Source organism: Myiozetetes cayanensis, unplaced genomic scaffold (assembly GCF_022539395.1).
Source record: "Myiozetetes cayanensis isolate MyiCay16 unplaced genomic scaffold, myiCay2020 scf9, whole genome shotgun sequence".
NCBI classification, from domain to species: domain Eukaryota; kingdom Metazoa; phylum Chordata; class Aves; order Passeriformes; family Tyrannidae; genus Myiozetetes; species Myiozetetes cayanensis.
Genome location: NW_026088185.1, coordinates 17501953 through 17524896, shown reverse-complemented (window position 1 = coordinate 17524896; position 22944 = coordinate 17501953). Strand labels below are relative to the sequence as shown.

At 40.6% G+C, this 22944-nt stretch overlaps 1 protein-coding gene across 5 annotated transcripts in view; it reads left to right on the top strand.

The window, feature by feature from the left end:
• The window catches only part of RAPGEF4 (Rap guanine nucleotide exchange factor 4), a 150680-nt gene that overhangs the window by 120148 nt on the left and 7588 nt on the right, over positions 1–22944 (top strand). For 4 of the 5 annotated variants that reach the window (XM_050340182.1, XM_050340184.1, XM_050340185.1 and 1 more), the window contains 11 exons: positions 1013–1101; positions 1542–1572; positions 1815–1893; positions 3450–3596; positions 4790–4887; positions 7929–8054; positions 8493–8671; positions 14440–14530; positions 16803–16853; positions 17496–17583; positions 17919–17983. In XM_050340182.1, the coding sequence (XP_050196139.1) occupies positions 1013–1101; positions 1542–1572; positions 1815–1893; positions 3450–3596; positions 4790–4887; positions 7929–8054; positions 8493–8671; positions 14440–14530; positions 16803–16853; positions 17496–17583; positions 17919–17983 (1044 nt within the window). The remainder of the gene's footprint in view (positions 1–1012; positions 1102–1541; positions 1573–1814; positions 1894–3449; positions 3597–4789; positions 4888–7928; positions 8055–8492; positions 8672–14439; positions 14531–16802; positions 16854–17495; positions 17584–17918; positions 17984–22944) is intronic. The other variant, XM_050340183.1, reaches the window with a different exon arrangement.

The window sequence follows — 22944 nt, the reverse complement described above, 5'->3', positions numbered from 1 at the left end:
CTTTATAGCAATAGATGAATTTGCTTTTGTTAGTATTTACTTGTGAACAGTTATGGGGCTCTACAGGTTGAACTGGAGGGCTGTTTATGCCTGCCCGAGGTGTGCCAGGAAGGAGCTGCAGGGTTGTCACTCCACAAAACCAAAAATCCTTTCCATTTGAAAGAAAGCTGTACTACAGCTATTGTCATTCAAGATCTTTGTCTTCAGACCCTTGTAAGTTCTTTGTGCCATATCCTTGGATTTCTAAGACAAGATGTACTGCCAAAGTCATGTTAAGTCGTCATGATTACCATTATTATTATATGTTGAGTTATGGGACATGATCCCATGTTAGTGGCTGAAGGAAAGTTCTTGTCCCAAAGAGCTTAAAACAGTATCTAAGATAAGAATTAGCAGAGCCTTAAGAATGGCAGACATCCCACAAGCCCACATGGGAAAGCTTTTCGAGCTTTGGAGACAAAGCTTAAATAGTGTTTCATTAGTCCAGAAGTTAAAAGTTAAAGAACAATTACTAGTTGCAGGCATGTAGAGTCCTTCTTTGGGATCCTCCTTTTTATGTAGATGTATCAGGAAGAAGTTGGAGTAGGGTTTAAGAGAGGGTGATATTGCAGCAGACTAGAGTAGCTGAGAGTCAATGACTCAGCAGCAAATGAACCACTAAAGACTACAACAGCAGTGAATAAAAAACCCTATTGTGGCAGGTTATTTGTGAAGTTTATAGTCTTTATCCTTGACAATCTGAAAATGCAGTTTTTGCACAAGCAGTCAGTGGTTACAGAGTGCACTAAGGAGCCTCATCAGGCTTCCCTTCTGCATATCCAACTCTTGCTTTAAATCAGCTGGAGATAAACAAGTAGAAGTAATAGAGGGTTGGGCCCAGCATGTGTTTCTCTATGCAGATTATCATTCTTTATAATCATTAAGCTATCAGATGTCATCTCATAATCCTCTCTCCTGAGCACTGCTCATTTACCCCTATAGTTATTTAAAGACTATTCTGTATCATTTACAGGAATTTTATGTATCTGTATCAGATGATACTAGAATGATTGCAGCACTAAAGGAGCAACTTCCAGAGCTAGAGAAAATTGTAAAGCAAGTGTAAGCACAGTTTTTGCTTCTTTCCTGCCCCTGTCCTTTTTCACAGTAAACTGATGAACAAAATTTAACAAAATGTATTGGGTATATCTATTAAAAAGCCACTGTATGAATGGCACTCAGTCATACAAGACTGAATGTTTGCATGCAGGCTTGTTTGGATTAATGTCTGTGGCCCTCTCTTTTCCATGTCAGTCTTGCAAACAGCAAACTCTCACAGAGAGGTTGACAGAAGCTTATTTCATGCTTACATGAACTTTGTATGATATTTTTTCTTACTTGGTCATAGATTAACTATGGTATCATCTAGTCTTTTCATATATATAAATATGAATATGTTGATATTTTAGTTTGACAAGTGACCCATGTTCTGTAGGTGATTTTGTACACAAAATCTTATAGATAATATTTAACTATATATTCTATGCTTTATCATTTTACAGTTCTGAAGAACCTAAAGCACCACAAAAGAAGGTAAGAAAATTTATTTGTTCACTTTCTAAAGTACAGTCTTTAGCACATCAAATTCATAAGCATCTTCTCTTTAGGAATCATGGATATATTAAAAAAAACAAATTGAGGAAATAGCTTTTGACATTGTCAAATTCTGCATTGCTACTCCTTTTTCCTGCCATTGATGGGAGCTCTGCTGTAATTCATGTATACCACATAATGTTTCTTTTTGCACTGATGTGAATCTTGATGATTCATTTCAGCACAAAGTTCTTCTGCAGCTGTTCAACCCAAGTGACGACAGGGCACAGAAGCGCCAGCCTATCAGGGGCAGTGACGAAGGTGAGTTCCTTCTCTGCAAAGTTTTCTTGAGCCACTGAGATTTGTGTAACTTTGTCTCTCTCAAAAAAGTGGTCTAAAAATAAATAAAAGTACCTGCCTACAGTTTTGAAGCCTGGCCTGAAGCAAACCCTTTTTGCTTTTGCTAGCCCAATATTCTCCATCGTTGATTTGGGGTGCTCCTGGTCTTTTCACTTAGTTACTTGTGTTATCAAACACTGTGCTTCCTCAGAGGAAGATGTAAAAACCTTTAAAATAAGGAATGAACAAAATAGGTAAGAACCAGTACAGACAGTCTGCTGCAGATAACGGCAGTGCAGTAAATAGTGGGTGCTGAAGGTCGTGTTTGAGCCTCTGTCTCCCCTACTCACTTTGAGCTAACATGTACAGCTGTTGCTTTGCAAGATAGGAGTGGAGCAGATAATCATGACACAGATCGTACAATCGTAGAATCGAGGCACGCAACCTAGAAAACAAATTCTGCTGATTTGCCCTATTGCTGCTGTTTGATTCTCTGAAGAGATTAAGGTAAAATTTACAGCAGCATATAAGAATGTAATTTTCAGATTATTAAAAAGGTACTTTCAATGGTCGTTTTGGTGCATCTTCATCCAAACCAGCTTCTGTTTCAAGGTATTTGACATTAAAGGATAGCTCTTGCTAATGAACAACATTATGGAAAATAACATAAGATCTGGAACATAACAAAGTGTCTGATTAAATTAGCATCCATAAATAACGTAGCATCCATAAATAATGAATGGTTTGGGTTGTCCAAAATCCCTCTATAGCTTTCTTGTAGACCCCATTTAGGTACTGGAAGGCACTCTAAGGTCTCCCGGAGCCTTCTCTTCTCCAAACTGAACAACCCCAACTCTCTCAGCTTGTCTTCGTAGGAGAGGTGCTCCAGCCCTCTCATCATCTTTGTGTCCTCTTCTGGACTCACTCCAGCAGGTCCACATCCTTCTTATGCTGGGGACCCCAGGGCTGGATGCAGAACTCTGAGAAGGGTCTCACAAGCAGGGGGAATCATCTTCCTCAACCTGCTGGCCACGCTGCTTTTAATGCAACCCAGGACACAGTTGGCTTTCTGGGCTGCCAGTGTACATTGCCGGGTCTTATAGAGCTTCTTGTGAACCAAGACCCCAAGCGCTTCTCCTCAGGGCTGTTCTCAGTCTGTCCTTTGCCCTGCCTGTGTTTGTGCTTTGGATTGCCCCAACCCAGGTGCAGGACCTTGCAGTTGTTAGGTTTCGTGAGGTTTGCATAGACCCACCTCTGGAGCCTGTCAAAGTCCTTTCTGGATGGCATCCCTTCCCTCCAGCGCTTCAGTAGTGAAACACTAGTACTTCATGGTTTATTAAAAGCTCTGAGAAATCAGAGATTTCTATACTAGAAATTGTAGAACATCTGTAGAATGGGGAGCTATCAAAACACTACAGGTTTGATTTATTGTTGCTTTGTTTCATTTGTGAGGAGTGGTTACTGAAGTGAAAGTAATTGGTACAGTAAATCTGTGGTTTTTACATGTGGAATGCTCCATGCAATCTTTTTTTCTTTAGTTCTGTTTAAGGTGTACTGCATAGACCAAACCTATACCACTATCCGGGTGCCAGTGTCTTCTTCTGTGAAGGAAGTGATCAGCGCAGTAGCAGACAAGCTGGGTTCTGGAGAAGGCCTCATCATAGTAAAGATGAGTTCAGGAGGAGGTACTGTATTTGCATCATCTTAAACACTTCTCAGTTATGGTGAAGCAGAATTTTTGAGGGATTGAAAGACAAATTCTGTCAAGGCTTTTATACCCATGTGCATGTTCAGCTAGTACACAAGTTCAATATTAGAGGCAAGTCCTTCCTCTACTGCAGGCACAGGCTGGACCTCACATGAGAGACAGGAAAAATGGAGAAGCTTGTGTATCTACATGCTACAGAGCAGAGCTACCCCAATTTTCTTTCACTGTTAGACTTTTAAGAGTTTTTTAACAATAGGAATAGGAGGTAAGTATGGATAATCTCAAGCTAGACTTAGCAATCAGCGACCTCTGCAAAACACTGCAGTACAGACATTCTGGTAGTGGTCACTACCATTCTCTCTGCTCTGTCCATGCAAGGCACTACAGAGCAACTTAGTACCAAACTCACTGACCTAGTGTTCGCTGAGGGTCAGAAGTCAGACCTCACTGTAGGCTGTGAAAATATAAGAGCAACTGCAAGGTGAATTCTTCTGGAGCATTGGTGTTGTTCAAGTGCTTTGGTTGAGTATGACTGTGTGGAGACACACAGAGGTAATGAGAGCTGTGTTGGAAGGCATTTTTGCAAACAGTGGTGCCTGCCAAAAACAGCTCACTTCCTGAGAACTGACACCAGGCAGCTTTTCTTTTTGCAGTTGCAGCAATTTTTTATTGTCAGATTTGCTGACAGCCATCACATGCTGAAAGAGACTGTTTTGTAAGTTAACTCATTATCTTTTCTTTACCTGTGATGTGATGCTGTTTTAGAACTGCTGTAATGCATTTCATCACCTCCTTATGCAGCTACTATCTTCCAAAGCAATTTCTATTAAGAACAGCTCTCCAAATGCTTACAGTTCAGCAAAGAATGAATGGAATCCCTAATTATAGCTGAATTTTTGCAGGTAGTTTCTAGAGGTGGCATCACAGGCTTCTTGAACTGACTATACAGATTGGGACTGGGATTCTAGTTCTGTAGGAGACTGCTTTGGGCTGAGTTTATCATCACATTTCTTCAATAAAGAGGGCTTTGTTGTCATCTATCTTGTATCCTGGACATTGGGTTAGTGAGAAAAATTTGCTCCCAGGAGGGTGGTCTGTGCCATTGTTGGATCAGTCCTGCTGTAAATTCTACATACATATAATAAATAATAATCTGTTTAATTTTTACAGAAAAGGTCGTGCTCAAACCTCATGATGTCTCAGTGTTTACCACTCTCAGTGTTAATGGACGGCTCTTTGCTTGCCCACGGGATCAGTTTGATTCACTGGTATGTATGTGTGCAGTTCTCGGGAAGGACAGTGCTCAGTTCATTTGGACACTTGGCCCTTTTTGGATTATCAGTGCTCTAAGTAATAACTAGTGAAAACCTTCACAACAAAGGGCTTGTCACAGTGCTATGGGATCAGCTCTAAAATTAAAACAAGCTAGTATTACAATTTCCTAAAATAGATCAGAAATCCATCCATCTGATCCACATAACAGCACTTGATCCCAGTGCTCTCAGTCAGTCACACTGAGCATTTAGGAAGAGCTGAGTATTGTCACTAAGGCGCATAGCAATTCCTCATTACAGAATTATCTCCTCAAAGCCATAAGGATATATTCTCAATGATAGGTGTTACCAATTAAAGCATTCTGGAGAGTTGATTCCAGCAGTAAATTCCTTAAAATCTTTTTATTTCTCATCCCCACAAAATACTGTGTCAAAATCTCAGATTTTGCTTCTAAGTAGAATCACAGAAAATACTCCCAGTAGAAAGTCTATTTTTTCTTAGGTAGAATTGCTCATAAGTACTTATAGTTTATGCAGTCATTCTAACAATCTGCATGGGGTCTGCTTTTATAGAGTTTGATTTGACTGTACTTTTTGTTCCTTTTACTTCATTAAAAACAAATGTCATTGCCAAGTCATGTCAGCATGAACTCTATTACTCCTAGCCTTGTTTCAGCCTCCTGTATGCTTTTAACAAGCCACTTAGTATATATGCCTGATTTCTTTTATAGATATGGTAAAATCTATGCTTTGCTGCTGCTTTCAATTTAGTAACCAAGGAATGCACATGCAGCATATCTAGTTCCATGCAGAGATACCTCTTGCTCAGTTTATTAAATTCTGGTGTTCCCTTAAGGTTAATTAATCCTGCCAAGTAGATACCCTCATGGGGCACGCTAACTGTAAAGCAGGGGTGTCGCATCAGTACAACTGCGCTGGGCACTTACATATGGCTCTGCATTGTCTGTGTACACATAGCTCTGGCAGCAAATTGTCATGGCTTTCTGTGCCTCTTCCCTGTGCTATTTACCTCAGAATGCTGCAGGGAGCTCTAAGGTACAGGGCTGCAGTGCGCTTGTTTTCATCAACTAGACTGACCGGTAGCAATTAGAGAGGTACATTCAGCACCTTAAAAATGGTTCTCAGCACTGCGTAGCAGAATACATCCCCTTGTCAGCTGCATTTTTTAAAAGAGGTATAAACAAATTGAAAAATGGTACAACCTTATCTGTCTCCCAGTTTAATCCTTTCACATTCCAATTTCTGACTGCTGCCGGTTCATGAACATTTATTCACATTACATTTGGCAATTCTCATGTGAAAATTGTTCTGGGTAGATGAATTTTCAAATACGCTGTGAGTTTGCATCTAAGTGCTTCTTTCCTAGTCCTGGAAAATATGTGTTTGTTGTGGTAACAGCTATGCTGTGTTTGTTTCCAAATAGGGGAAAAAAAGCCCTCTTTCAATCTCTGGGCAATTCTCTTACCACAGATTTCCACAAATTAGGATTTTCTACACAAAACTGCTGTGCTTTTATTTCATATGTTGTCATAAACTAAAGAAATTTTGTGTTTGTGCAAATCCCAATTCAGAGCAATCTGCAGGCCTTTATAAGATTGATGGCTGTCCTGTTTTTTTTATTAGAGAATATTTATTTACACTTTTTTAAAAAATTGTGGATGAAGCTTTTAAGGTAATAATGCTTGTGATTTGGTTTAGTAGTTTTTAATTAGTTTGTATTATGCTGATATTTGAAAGAAAAGTTTTCCCTAGAGTACAAAGCCAGAATTCAATACAGAAATAATCTCCTACATACTGTGTGTTACCGAGAAAGTGATTTGATGTATTAATCCAGTCAGTCCTTTTCCTATTGCTAATATATTAATCTTATAGAAAAGAGGATTCATTTAGTAAGCTCATTTTTTTATATTGCAGTATGTAAATACGGTCTGTTAATCTTGCAGCCTCCACTGAGTTTGTACTCAGAAAGGAGTCTGTTGACAATTCCGTGCTCCATCTTTATCCGTTTAACAAAGAGCTGATGAGAAACTGGGAAACTTGTCAGTGAACTCTGCTGCCCTCTCCTGGGAACAGAACAACTGACCCGCAAGTTCACAGGCAGCTGTACTGATGTTACACGTTCGAATTTGTTAGGATTGTTAGTATTTGTTAGTATTTTAGCACCGCTGGTTCAAACACTTTAAACCTAATATGTACAACAGACTGTTTCAAATCTGACTTGACCTCAAGCCACGTTTTAAATCTCTATTTAATATAATATTTACTTGTGTGCAAAATTGTAGATCGCATCTTATTTATTAGGTGATATGGAAGTGTCTTTCAAAAATGTTTTATACTTGGTTCTTTCTCATAAGACTGTGTGCATACCATTTTAATTGGCATAGCAAGGATTTTTACAGTCACAAATGGTGCCTCCCTATACCGTCAAATAGGAAGTATGAGGTTTATTTTATAAATGATCAGAAGATCTTGCAATCATTGCAGATTTCTGAAGAATGGCAGATGTAATAATTCCCATCATTAGAATCAGAAATATGTAAAACTATTTTGCTTGTGCTTTGTGGCCTAGTTATTTGTGTATGTGAAAAGGAAACATAACAAAAGTTTTGTGGAAAAATCTATGTTCCTAAACAAACACACATGCTTTAGTTAGCACAGTGTGTATTGAAGCATTTCTTTCTAGATTCAATTTTTAGAACAATGTTAAAAATAACACACTGAGAACAGTCTGGTTTGTATTTCTTATGATGCCCCTGAAGAGCTTTCAGAATTTTTCTGACTATCCTGTGCATATTGAATACTGGTTTTACACCGGGCTTTTCATTTCCTAATACCTGCCTGTGGTTAAAAGCAAATTTCAGGTTTACTGCAAATTTCAATTTTAATATTAGAAACGAGCTTAGAAAAGTGATCACATTGGGAAAAAAAAAGACTTGGAAACATTATGAAAGGAAAGCACCAGTCATGCACTTAAGCATTTCTAAAATATTTTTATACCATTTTTCTATTTGCAGGCACCATTACCAGAACAAGAAGGACCATCTACTGGTACAGTAGGAACATTTGAACTGATGAGTTCCAAAGACTTAGCACATCAGATGACAATTTATGACTGGGAACTCTTCAACTGTGTGCATGAGGTATGAGGATCTATCTGTTCAGCAGGATGGAATCTGTTAGATGTTTAGCTGTACATTGTAGGTTTGTGCATTATTTCAAAAACGTTTTCTAAGCTTGATTTTCAAAAATACTACAGTAAAACCACCTACAGATTTCAAAAGTATAAGACATTCTTAATTTTATAGGCAAAATACAAAAATAAAGTTCTAGACATGTGCTGCTTATTGAATTACTTTTGTATGTTTTCAGGTATAAAGCATTTGTAGTTATGCTTTTATTATGCCTCAGCTATTTTCTACTGGATTTGTAACCTGAATCCTTGTCATCTCTGCAGCAATAAATGTAAACTGCAGAGCAAGTTTCAGACTAGATGTTCACCTGGTCATTCTTAGCCTCTTTCCTCTATCCAAAAGATGTAGCTTTGAAAAAAAAAAAAACCCAACTTTTCTCTTTTCTAGCTGGAATTGATCTATCACACTTTTGGAAGGCACAATTTTAAAAAGACCACAGCAAATCTGGACTTGTTTTTAAGAAGATTTAATGAAATTCAGTTCTGGGTGGTCACTGAGATTTGTCTTTGCTCTCAACTCAGCAAGCGTGTCCAGCTGTTAAAGAAGTATATCAAGATAGCAGCCCAGTAAGTATACAGTCATGTGTGAGCTGGAAGTGAGTTTCATTATAGTCAGTATGTTTTTGTTTTCTATTTTCAGACAGCCAGACACAGTAGAGGTTAAAACATTTTATATTTAGTAATTCTGTCCATTTTCTTACAGGGCTGTATAGAACCTTGTTAATATGTATTCTTCTTTCCTGTGCTACTCTCCATTGCTCCTTGATCTGTGATTTCTTAGGGCCATGTTTTCACATCAAATTTCTGAGTAAATATATTTCAGTTCGTCATGATGAATCCTTCATTTACCCTTACGTACATTAGCGATTATTAATATGTAAATTAGTAAGTGTTAACAAAATTGAGCCTTAATTTTCCTGAAAATTAAGCACCTTCTGGTGCTGCTCAAGAAAACCATTCTCAGAATTGCCCCGAGTGGGGAAACCAAGAGGAGAGAGCAAAGAGATGATGATGCTCGTGCTACTTTCTGTCTGCTTGGGATTCACAGCAAGTTTGTTCACAATAAAAAACTGGGGGGAATGTCTGATACACCTGAAGGCTGTGCTGCCATTCAGTGGGACCTCAATAGGCTGGAGAGTGGGGCAGAGAGAAACCTAGTGAGGTTCAACAAAGGCAAGTATAGGGTCCTGCACCTGGGGAGGAATAACCCCAAGTACCAGTACAGGTTGGGGGGTGACCTACTAGAGATCAGCTTTGTGGAGAAGGACCTGGGAGTACTGATGGGTGACAAGTTGACCATGAGCCAGCAGTGTGCCCTTGAAGCCAGGAGGGCCAGTGGTATCCTGGGGTGCATCAGGAAGAGAGTGGCCAGCAGGTCACCAGAAGGAGGTGATCCTCCCTCTCTGCTCGACCCTAGTGAGGCCACATCTGGAGCACTGTGTCCAGTTCTGGGCTCCTTAGTACAAGAAAGACAAGAGCTACAGGAGAGGGACCAACAGAGGTCACAAAAATGATTAGGAGTGTGGAGCATCTCTCATAAGGAGAGACTGCAAGAGCTGGGCCTGTTTAGTCTGGAGAACAGAAGACTGAGAGGGAATCTCATCAATGCATTCAAGTATCTCAAAGGTGAGTGCCAAGAGGATGGTGCCAGACTCTTTTCAGTGGTGCCCAATGACAGGACAAGGAGCAATGTCCATAAACTAAAACACAGGAAGTTCCATCTCAACAGGAAGAACAACTTTTTTACATTGAGGGTGGCAGAGCACTGGAACAGGCTGCCCAAGAACAAAGTGGAGTCTCCCTCTCTGGACACATTCAAAACCCACCTGGACACATTCCTGAGTAATCTGCTCTAGGTTACCCTGCCTCGGACTAGATGGTCTCTAGAGGTCCCTCCAAACCTTACCAATTCTGTGATTTTTTTCAAATACTTTTATTTTAAAATGCAGGAATATGAATGTCCTCGTTTGTTACTTACTGCTGGGTCTTAGGTTGGGTTGCAGGCAATTCTTGCTGTCTTCTTTTATTCCTATTCAAACATAAACTATTTGGAGCCTTCATGGCAGGCATGTCAGCCTTGACTCGTTAAAGGCAGTGACTGACTTCAGAGGGAGCAGGGGCATGTCCGTGCCCTGCATAGCTACTAATTTTTATCATTGTTTCCTTATCCTTTCCTTTCCAGTTTGTGGTGTATTTATTGCATTCATTGCTGTCTGAACAAACAGTTTGCTGAGGTGTGCAGTGTTTGTCCACGGCTTTGGGCATTGTGACTAGAAGCCTTTAGGCAGTTTTACCCAACAGGCACGTTGTTACTTGCAGTTAAACACTGAGTTTTAACTTTTTTGCATCATTAACAGAGTTGTGTAAAGGAAGAGATTACTGTTACAGCTGTGGTGCCCCCCTCCTCCCAGTTAGTAATTGCACATAGCTGAAGTCTGTGTTCACACTGAAAGTGGGTGTCAGTGTGGCTCCTTCCTCTGGAACACCCTGCTCTGCAAGTACTGGCTTCCTTCTGGGAGCTCCTTTGGGCCCTCGGGTTGGATTACGATTGGTCAAAGCTGAAGCTGTTCAAAATCTAGTGGTGGGCATGCAGGAACAGGTTTATAATTAGAACGGAGAACAGAATTTACCTCTTTAGTTTCTAAAAATACATATACCGCATATTCCATTATCTCACTGCACAGCGCAGGAGCCGCTGGCCTGGCAGGCTGCGCCCAGGAGAGGGCAGTGCCACCCGCACACAGACGCGTTGGGGTCTTTCCTAAACTCAGGCATGAAATGGGAAAAATGTTGAAATGTGGTCATTAAGATACAATAGTAATTTCCATGAACACTTGAAATCAAAGTATCCTAAAAATTACAGTTAAATACCTCCTTAATAAACCACCCTGACCCATGGGTTTTTCAGAGTCATGGGTTTAATCCTGTGCTATTTACAACAGCCTGACAACCTCCTGTTTACTTCCATGTTTCTGTTATCACTACAATGCTAAAAATAAATAGCTAAAAGCAGTCTGCTCTGCTGAGTCCTCTTTGTCTCCTAAAAGCAGAGAAATCTGAAGCACAAGATTTTCCTCTGTACAAACCAAGAGGGCAGGTTTAATTGCAGCCGCTGGAAAGGCGCTGGGAAGTTTTGCCAGGCTGCTGCCCTCTGTGCAGTGCTGCCATGGTAACAGGTGCTACAGCATGCACTAAAACAAACACAAAGTGCACCGAAGTTAGAGGGGAGAAAAAGCCCAGGCCTTGAAGCAGTATCTTTGAGGAAGTTTTGCCTGTGAAGATCCTTGAGACCTAATGGGAACTTTACCCTACCTAGAAGTACTAGACTCATTAGAAAAGTGTTTGGGGAGAACAGCTCAATGCTGCACTATTAATCTTAGGCATAGCTGGTGGTAACGAGATGCCTCACACAGACCAATTTTCAAAGATAACTTCTACTGAGAACCCTGCTTCAGTTCTGTGGCTTGGGGCTCAGATGCCATCGTAGGAGGCACGTCATTTTGTGTCTGCCACCCCACACACCCTGTGATGTGTGCTCCCAGTCTGTGCAGGCAAGGCCAACTGCTGGCTCCAAGTGCTGTGTACATGTGCTTGCAGTTCCAGGAGCCAGAGTTGGCTTTGCACCTGCTGGAAAAGGATGTAGAGGTTACCAGGTTCATCTCTTTTCTCCAGCTATTGTAGGATTAAGCTTGCAAACAAAGGGGAAAAGTGAACTATATTTCCAACAGTGAGTTCTTCCCATATTAATTGTATTAGAAAGGCCTTTTGGGATGTGCTTGCACATACTCTTATGGATATGCACAAACCCAGTTTGTGTATATTTCCCCTTTGCAGATATATGGACAGGCTATTTAGAAGCCTTCTTGTGTGTCACTGTACTCAGACACTTTCACTCAGTTTGTGACAGTCATTCTTCCCCTACACATGCATATGTTATATAAGCCCAAGGAGCCAATAAGAAATTTTTGAAGTGTGTGTGTTTATAGAGAAAATGCCAATATGAATATGCTTGTGTAAGTACCAAGAGATTCTAACCACACAAATGTTTTTGTGTTGGAGACAAGAGAGAATATGTGTGTGTGTGTCTGTGTTCACTGTTCATAATAACAGGAAGATTTTTCCAGTACAGTCCACTTTGGGAAACAGGGGGACCTCTGTTCTGAGCACATTGTGGTGCTTTACAGGATCCGCTTTCTGACATTTTACTTGCAGTATATATGCAGTGGAGCCATACAGCACTGCTTCTACTACCTTACAGGGGTCCTGTATCTGGAACTGAACTATTTAGTGTAGAGTTTGTAGAAACTGCAGAAGTTCTGGTGTAGAATGTCATACATCTAGATGTATTTTAACTGGGACTTTGTCCGATTGCATTGCTTAACAAGGTATTTGGCAAAACATTTCCTTTTTAAAATGAAGAGAGATTCAAATTAAATATTGCAGATACAGTTGCAGCTGCCTAGGTTTTCTTGGTAAATCATAGAATAGTTTGGGTTGGAAGCAACCATAAAGATCATCTAGTTCCAACACCCCTGCCATGGGCAGGGACACCTACCACTAGACCAGGTTGCTCAAAGCCTCATCCAGCCTGGCCTTGAGCACTTCCAGGAATGGGGCATCCACAGCTTTTCTGGGCCACCTGTTCCAGCGTCTCACTGTGTCATAGTAAAGAATTTTTTCCTAATATCTAAACCTGCCATCTTTCAGTTTAAAGCCATTCCCCCTTGTCCTATCGCTACGTGCCTTTGTCCAAGTACCCTCTCCAGCTTCGTTGTAGGCCCCCTTTAGCTATATGGGAAGGTGCTCTAAGGTCTTCCTGGAGCCTTTTCTTCTCCAGGCTGAACAACCCCAGGTGTTTCAGCCTTTCCTCATAACAGAAGTGCTCCAGCCCTCTCATCATCTTCACGACCCTCCTTTGTACTCACTCCAGCAGATCCATGTGCTTCTAATGTTGGAGGCCCCAGAACTGGACGCAGCACTCCAGGTGGCGTTTCACAAAGAGGAGTGGAGGTGGAGATTCGCCTCCCTCAGCCTGCTGGCCACACTGCTTTTGGTGCAGCCCAGGACATAGCTGGCTTTTGGGGTACAAGCACACACTGCAAAGTCATATAGAGGTTCTTGTCAATCAACAACCCCAAGCCCTTCTCCCCAGGGATGATCTCAATCCATTCTCCACCTAGCCTGTTATCTGTGCTTTGGATTGCCCTGACCCATGTACAGGACCTTGTTGAACTTCATGATGTTCAAACACAGTTCCACCTCTCAAGCCTCCCTCCATGTATTGACCACATCACATAGCTTGGTGTCACCAGAAAACTTGTTGAGGGTGCCTCAGTCACACTGTCCGTGTCACTGACAAAGATGTTAAACCCCAACAGTCCCTATACCAATGCCTAAGAAACGCCACTCACAGCAGAAGAAGGCAGTGACTGAGGTGCTGAAATTGGATGTTGGCAAATCAGTTGAGAAAAATAGTGAATTATTTGTGAGAATCTAGTGAGACACAGATTTGTGAAGTGTAGGCTTTGTTCTCTCTTTCCTTCCCATTGAGTCAATGGGAACCTGATGCAGTTCCAGCTGAGCATCTGTGTCGACTGTTCCTGTTCCTACTCCTGCATGTGGCATATTGGATCTTCCATAATACTGTTACATGTTCCATTTTTTCCTGACTGGTATCAAAAGTCCTTCTTGGCATCAGAGGGCAAGTGTGACCCAGAGCTCCTAGTGCCCAGGATCTCTTTAATGACGCTGGTAACAAATGGCAGTTCTTTGCCTGAAACACACTAAAGAGTTCCAGAATCTATAAGTAATAGAAACCCTGTACTGCAGGACAGGTCACTGGCGTGGGACATCTCTAGACAGCTGGTCTTCTCTCTTTAAAAAGACTCAGTAACCCTGAAAACTGCAATGAAGATCATCTAGGGAGAACTTCCAGCCTTCGGTAGCTGTTCAGAACCTGTCAGCAAGTTCTGCAGCAAATGAAGTTGTAAACTACTTGCTTCCACTGTTTCTGGTATCCCTTGGAACTGAATTGAGCCCAGTTTCAGTACTGTGTTTCTGGGTGGGGAATTGCTTCGAAGACTAGGAGTCCTTCCAGAATCTGACACCCAGTGAAGTGAAAGCAGGAGGTCATTTTAGGAGGGAAGGGAAACGAGCCTCCAGAGTGTGGTGAAGTACTAGCACACTGGAGAAGAGGTGTCTGCAGACATGCTGGCCAGAGCTGCCCAAATTAAGTCACATGTAAGCTAAAGGCCTGGCTGCGGCTCTTTTAAGGTTGTCATATGTACTGCTCTGACTGATATATACAACTTAAAACTTCGCCCTTTGTGTTTCAGCTGTAAAGAATACAAAAATCTGAATTCCTTTTTCGCTATTATTATGGGACTGAGTAATGTTGCTGTGAGCCGTCTCTCATTAACGTGGGAGGTAAGTCTTAGCTAAAATCTAATTCCAAGAAACTTGACAGGAATTTATGCTTTTGGTTAGGAAAACTGTGAATTGGGTCTTTATTATTGATAAAATTAGATCTACTAATTCAGCTCCTGACCATAAGTCTTTAGTTAAGGCTGACAATTTTTAATAGTAAGGCAGTACACCATACCCATAAGATGTGCTGAATACCCATAAGCAGTTAACAAGAGTGACAGCAGTGGCTTCAGTCGATGAGCTAAACTGTCCAACAGGATGAGCAAGTTAGCCAGCTAACCTCTGAGATCAGCCCATCCTCTGTGTGCCTTTACTGGTGGTTCAGTGAGATCACTCCAGAGATAAGTCTCTAAAATTCATCCTCTGTTTATATGTATTATTTTCTGATCTCCATAGGGACTCTGTTGCCCTGTTAAAGTGTGGGTTTAACCCACATTTAACTGTCTTAACCAGTTCTGGTTTTCTCTCTGACGTGCATTTCCCTGCTTACTGTCAGGGGTGCTCTTCATTCTCAGAGCTTCCACCTTTTTCTGTGGCTTTGCTCTTTTGTGTATCAGTTTATAAAAGGGGTACAGTGTCCAGCAGGGTGAGGTAGTAAGCACATGTAACCCCTGAGAACATACTGGTCATCAGAAGCAGTGCAGATTTGAATGGGCATGTATTTTGTTCATTAGAAATTCAAAATAATTAGCATGACTATGTTATTGATGGAACTCAGACCAAAATTTCAACACTTTTACAAATGTGCTCTGAAACAGGAGATCAGACTAACATGCCCGAGGAGTTACCAGCCCTATTTTCAAAAGTACATGTTGCAAGGGGCATATACAATCGGTGCTATAGGCAAAGATTTTCAGTTCCTTAAAATAATGACCCTTCATTTGTGGCCACTGAGAGGCTTTGGGAGAGCTGAAACAGTACAGCAGTATGAAGAGAGAAGAAGGAATTGAATGGATATACTACATACAGCAATCTGAAATGGGCACCGGCTCTGAGCTGGGGGGAGCACAGATCGCTTGTAGGTGTGGGGTATTAACTTGAGATCAGGGAAATGTTATCACACTTTGGTTCTGTAGAGCAGTCGGTTCATCAAGAGAATTTCTGCAATTTGATTTTTAGCCAGAAAAATATACAGAATAGACTTAAAAACAAACATATCAAGACCTGATTTTTGCTGTATTATCATGCATTTACATTAGTTGCATGCACAAATTAGATATTTGCAGGTGCAAATGTCCAATTATACCACTTATTTCACAAATACCTAATCTGCATGCATATGCAAACTAGGCACACAGTTGTTGACACACATCATTAAAAATTAGGCCCTTGCTGTGGCACAGTGTAAATAGCTTGCTAGGGTACACACTCCAAATGTAGAAAGTATTGCAAAAAATAATTTCTGCACTAAAAAGTCTCTGTTAATTTTTAATGTTACCCACTTCCAGTGGTTGTCTAATTAATTCAGCAAATACAGAGAAATTTCTTGTTAAAATTAGAAAGCTGACATATTCTGAGTGTACCTAAAAAATTACTGTGATGTCTGAAACTAATTTATAACATATCTTATAGTCTTTATCGTGAAGTTATTTGATCTGTATGACATATCATGCATGAGGGAGGAAAAGCGTGTTTACTAAAGCCCATTTCATCTCAATCATTGCTTGATCAACTGGCCATGTTTTATTTGTGTAGGTATTGTGGACTGAAAAAAATATTTGTTAATTTATACCCCAGAAAATGGTAGAAGCCCTTTGCTGCTGGGCATGTCAGGAATTTAAGCAATAGTTGGAGATGCATCAGCATGAGCAAAAAAACCTCCTGGAAATGCCCAGGCATGGATATGAATGTTTGCAAGGGCAGTTCATCATAGGTATGAATAATTAAGCTGAGCTGCCCCTACACAAGCAAAGTGTAAATTATGCTTTCAGATAGGCTATAATCAGGAATGTCCTGAAACAATTCACTTGAACATTCTGAATTCAGTGATTGTGATGTGAGCTAAACAAAAATCTGAATCTAAACATCCCAAAGGAGTAAATTCAAGTCGGGGTTTAAATCAGGATCCAGGTTTCATGGCTGGTCCCGTCTCTATTTATAATCTGGTTGCTAGGAAACATGTTGTATTTTAGATTAGCACATTGTTAGAAATATCTGGCAAAAAAGAGCACTTTCCTGACTTAGGGCGTTGTAGAAGGAACTAGCATTTACAGTAAAATTACCACACTAATCAGATTTAATTAAGGTTTGCTATTTTTGTTTTTATTAACAGAAACTTCCAAGCAAGTTCAAGAAGATCTATGCAGAGTTTGAAAGCTTAATGGTGAATAGCAATAGATCCCTTATCCTATGCACAATCTGAGATAATTCAGTTTCTGAGTAACTGATTTGAATTCCTTGATTCAGAACATTTTATATGTCCTTGTTTGACTTTAAGAAGTTTATGATCCCGTTTTAGAGCTGCTAAAACAAGTATGTATGACTAATAAATTATACTCTTAGGAACCTACTCTGAGAGAACTTATGTACCACTCAAAGTTAATCTGGGAACTCAGAAAAGCTTTATCACATGTTTTCTGATAGTACATATGGGAATTTCTATTTTTCAACCTGGATTTTTCCAGGCAATACATTTTAGTGTTACAACATACGCAGAACTGGATCTGCAGCTGCAAGGAGGCAATAAAAATGTGTGGTTTCTTTTATGAAGGATGTTTTTGTAATCATATCTTACCTCGCTATTTGGCACAAAAAAATGTTTGTGTTTAGTGGCTGCATCCTCATCATGTAAGCAGTTTGGGAGAAGGATGAAAGGTGTCTGAATTTGCAGATGCACTTTTAAAGGCAGAGGAAAAAATAATTATTTTAATAAATGCCATGACACCTAAGTGAATGCATGCAGTGTCTCAATACATATAACAATACATATTAGTAATCATTTGATTTCTCTTTTTTTTTCCCTAAGGATCCATCGAGAAACCACAGGGCCTACAGACTAACTGTAGCTAAATTGGACCCTCCAATAATTCCTTTCATGCCACTACTTATAAAAGGTAAGCTTGGAAGTTACCAGAATTATTAACTTGAAAGCTATTTGTCAAATATTTGAAGGATAAGAGTAGCAGGAAGAAAAAGCAAAAATCAATCTCAGTGTGAGGTATGATCTTTTTCCATTATAAAAAGCATGACACAGAGACAAGAAAAACTGCTTTCATACATCTGAATATCATGCCTTGATTTTATTAGTCTCAGAAATGCTGCAAATTAAACCCAAATGTTTTACATTTACAGCTGCTGTGATTTTTGTAAGGGATAGATAAAATGTTCTACTGTTTTGTATGGCCACGATTCAGTAATGAGCTTTTATGTGTCTTTTATTTCTGTACAGACATGACGTTTACTCATGAGGGAAACAAGACATTCACTGACAATCTAGTAAATTTTGAAAAAATGGTATGTATAACATATTTGAAAGAAAACTTTAAAAGACCTCCCTATTCTCCTCTTCAACAGTGAACTTCTCAACAGTGACTTCCAGAGCTAGAGAAAGTGAAGGCAGGAGCAAGAGCTGGCAAAAATAGTCTGTGTTGTGCAAAGCGCCTGGGACCTCTTGGTTTCTGGAAAACCTCACAGAGGTGGAGAAGGAATTGCCCACTGAGCCATGCACAGCCAAAATGTTTCCTAGGAGAGGCAGCAGCAGTGACAGGAAGCAAAGCTGTTAGAGACACTTTTTAACAGCCAGTTTGGGACCAACCTGTGATTTTAACTGCTGTTCCTTCAAACAAAACTGAACTGCCTAGGGTTGGGTTAGTTCTGCATTGCTCCTCAAAGAATGAAGGAAGCATTAAATAGAATGTGCACAACATCTTATTTTCTTCTTTCCTTTAACAAGTGAAAGGAGACATCTGTGACTTGATTGCTTTCATATTGGAAAGGAGAATCAATGATAAAAGGCTAGATTATGCTCCAGTTTGATTTATTTTAAATCCTACACGTAAGCTGCCATCATTTTAAACACTGTTGTCAAAAACTGCAGGCAGGCAACTTGCCACCACAGAAATCTCAGCTGAAGCTCAAGCTCCTCAGCAGTGGTTGCTAAGGCCGTGTTCCTCATTAATGTGGTTAATGACACCTGCATCTGAGAACCTACAATAGCCAACCCCTGCTATGAGCATCTGAAAACAAAACCTGACTTACTTTTCTGGCAATAAATTGTAAAATCATAGAATCACTAATCACTAAAAGGAAAAGACCTCCAAGTCCAACCATTAACCCAGCACCACTGTTTTCACCAGCAAACCATGTCCCCAAGTGCCACATCCACACACTCTTTGGACACTTCTATGGATAGTGATTTCACCACTTCCTATGCCTATTCCAATGCGTGACCACCCTTACAGTGATGAAATTTTTCCTCACATCCAATCTAAACCTCCCCTGGTGCGACTTGAGGCTGTTTCCTCTCAGCCATTCAGCAGCCATGCTAGAGCATATCTCCTCTGGCACCTGTGTATGCTTGTTCTTAGTACTGCAGTAACCAGAACCACTCCATGGTTATTTCCACTGCATTGTGGAGGAGTTTGTCTGACCCTCTGAGTACTGATAACTGCAGAAGTGGGAAAAAGGAGGACTTTCAACTCTTGAAAAAACTTAAGAGAAAAGTAGTCATCACTCTGAGTGAATTCTCTTAGATTTTAATCTGTAGCTCTAGGACAGCTTCTGTCCTAGGGTAAAAATACCCCTCTACTAAGATGAGACTTTTTTGCAGGTAAATGGCAGCACTAATGCCTGAGTAAGGGCCTGACCTCACTTTGCAGTAATGGCATTCTGTAGTTGCATACACAGGCTGTGTTGACATCTCCTTCCAAAGGCCTTGAGCCTTCTGCCTGCAGAAAAGGATTTTTTTTTCTCAATTGCCTCTTCTAATTAGGTAGACAAATATATATATTTTAATGTAGATAGTAAGTACTTTGGGGAACAAATGGATCTCAGACTTGTCTGGAGCACTTCCAAAGCAGAAGGGATGGCAGCTGCATTGCTCTAGCCATGGTTCTGTGGCTGGCACCAACATCTCCGCCTCCTTGGCCTATTTACATAACTCCTGAGCCAGAAGAGCCAGTACATCCACTGACCTCAGAGCTCTATCCCTCAGGCTCTTTCTTATGCCTGATTATGTGTAAAAGCCATTACAGGAGGCAGGAGTTCTCCTGTAAGCACTTCAACTTCAACCCAGGCTTGTCATTTAGAAATAGTTCTGCGCCACTGTATACCACACATTGGCACTCCCAAGGCCAGGAGTGAATTTTATGGCAGCCTAGAGTGATCTAGGCTGCTGCAGATCTGACCTTTTCACCCTAAGACATTGCCTTCTCTTCAGAAGTATGTTATCTTCGGAACAGCAGTTTATTAGAAGTACCCAAAAGTTTTAAATAATATTTTGCACTGCAAGAAGGTAGTCCCAGTAATCAGGGCTTTGATAATTTTCTTTAGGAGGGGGAAGTGAATATCAATTAATTTTTTTTGGTGCTATATATTTTTTTAAAGAATCAGTATTATATCTCATGTTCCTCCAGTCAACAGAAAGGGAAACATTCTCCTTTTTTAGTATTTTAAACCTTTCTTCAGTTGGTGCGCTACCTAAAAGCTCACTCTGCTTTTTCTCTTGGCCTTACTACAAGTATATCTTTTGTATTTTTATTGTTCTTCACTAGCTATTCTGCATGCTTCTATGGTGTTTTTACTGGCTCTCTCAACCCATAGCTGTTCAAAGCAACCTGCATTCTAATTCCACCCACATAATTCATTCAAATCCTAATGTGGACCTGGCAGGTTTTAGCTTTTTGCATGTGACATCAGGTCAAGCAAAGAAGAAAAGCCTACTGTTAAACCTCAGTCGCTGCCGCCTACTTGTGTTGAGCTTAAAACTGTCATATCCACACATAATTGCCAGATATTAACCAGTGAAGACAAGACCACTCAGCCAGATAACTCTCAGATAAAGTTTGCTCTTTTTTACATAAGGATAAACCCAAGGTAAATCTGTGATGTTACTCTGCCATTTTCAGGAGAGAAGCAGAAACCAGATTTCCTCACAGGAATCATGTCCTGCCATTTGTTGTTTCTGTCTGTTTGTTCTGCTGCACGATGTTCTCTCACAAGCAGATGGAGATTCCTCTGAATATTTCTGGGAGCTACCCTTACTGATCTTTCTAAAACATCTTTGTTTTTTGGAAAATTGTTTCCCTTGATCCATCCTAACTTTGATACTTGCTGAAGTTTATGAATAAAAATATCTGGGTAGTAGCCACTGGTGGTGCCATTTGCCACCGGAGGAGGTGGGTCCCTCTGACTCTCGTGTAAGCACAGTGATGAAACTGAGAACAGCCTCTGGCATCATGTCTGCATTCTCACCACAGAGCTCTGATCCCGACAGCTGATGTGCTGCTGACAACTTTATTCCTGTAACTGGCAGCCAAAAGTAGAAGTTTGATCTAATGGCATCTCTTCAGCTGAAACAGCTTCCTTTAAATCTTTTCTGTTTTGTGATGTTTCTGTTATTATTTATATTAAACCATGCGTCTTAAAACATGCAGGAGCTGTGAGGCAGTGTCTGAGCCAGGAGCTCGCTGAGTGCCAGAAACAGCGAGGCCTGGTTTCCTAAACATTTGTGTTTCATGGCTGCCTGAGCTCTGCTCAGAGCTTTCCTCGTGGCTGGGGCATGTGTCGTTTCTTCATGGCTGGGGAATTCTGTGTGAATAGGCTTTTGTCATAACATAGGAACTTGCACTACAGCCTTTTTCCTGAAGGAGACAGGAGGGCACTTATACAATCTTTCTCTTGTCCACAGCCATCTGTTTTCACAGAAAATTGTTAGGAGCTGTCTTGTGTTTGAAAACTCTGGGTTCTTTTTTCAAATTGAACAAAATTATCTAGAGAAGAAGGGAAAAACCAGACAGATGGTGTGAAACCACATTAGCCTAGTCTTTTTTAGCAACTCAAGCTAAAAAGGAAAGAGCCTGAGTCGATTTTTTTGTGCTTCCCTTTCCTATAAATTCATCTTTTCAGTGGTGTAGTGACAGAACTGTGGTATTGGCAGTCCTAGGGGGACATCACTCTGCAGAGCGTTGCTGAGCTTTTGTGACTGCCTTTGTGACTGCCTGCGCCTTCTTCCCCTTCCCCATCTCCTGATCCCCCATGGATGCCTTATTTGGAGGAGGCTGTGAGGAGTGGGGGGACAGGGACAGCTATCCAGGGAAGAGAATAACCATGTGTGGCAGAGCCACACATGTGTGTAAAGAAGGATGTTTGTAGATGGACCCATTTGGTTTGTACAAGATGTGGGCAAACAGTATCGAACATGTCAGAAATAGGTATGCTCTTATTCTCTGTATTTGCACTGTACTTGAGCTCTTTACTGTGCCATTTATTGCATGAAGCAAGGGGGAAGGGGGGTGGTGCATCTGGAGCAAGCATTTGGCCTTAAAGTCCATCCTGGAAAATATTATTTATACTTCTGTCAGCAAGTAGACAGAATAACTAAATCACTAGTCTTAGTAGTGCAAGTCTTTAGTAAAAGGCTTTGTCTTCAATACCAAAAAGACATGGTTATAGAGAAGTATTGAAGGTCTTTTACTTATCTCCCTGCAAGAAGCTGATGGAGACAGGTTACAAGCTGTTTCCACATGGTGTGGCACAGATGTCCCTTCTAGTTTGGCATATACTTCATGACACTAAACTACCTGCATCTCTTCTCCACTAGTGAGTTAGCTGATAGATGCTAGCTGTAAGTGTTGCTTTAGAGGACTCATCTGTGTAATAACTGAAGACATTTGTCACAAAAAAAACTCAAAACTTGTAACATTTTTTAAATGCTGTGCTTTTAGTTTGGCAGGTAGGGGATATTTTGAGAGCTGCAAATATGTGAAAGATAAAAAGGTGCCAGTAGGCAGCAAACACAGTTAGTTTGCAATCTAGAATGACCCTCTTTTCAGGTGAAGGCAAGCACCCAAAGCTGTCAGTAGTAATAGTTCCTATAAACTCTGTATGATTTAGCAGATAGAGAACAACCTACAACCTGCACTGCAGCGCAGTACATGGCAATATATAATGTTCAAGTGGCACTGCTTTTATAGCTATATATTTAGAAAAAATTTAAAAGCCCTTTCTTAGAATTATGTCTTGCCAAGGAAAGAAGAGAGAGGAAAGGAAGGAAAGTACTGAGCATGACTCTCTGTAGGGACAGGCAATATTTCATCCTCTTGACCACTTACTGATTTCTGCATTTTTCAAATCTCAGCTGCATAATTCTGCATTCTGGCTGCCAGTACAGAATTTTGTATTCATAGACAGAGGAAAGATGTGGTTATTTGGGAACTTTATCATTGACATTTCTCAAATCATCAGACAGTCTGAAC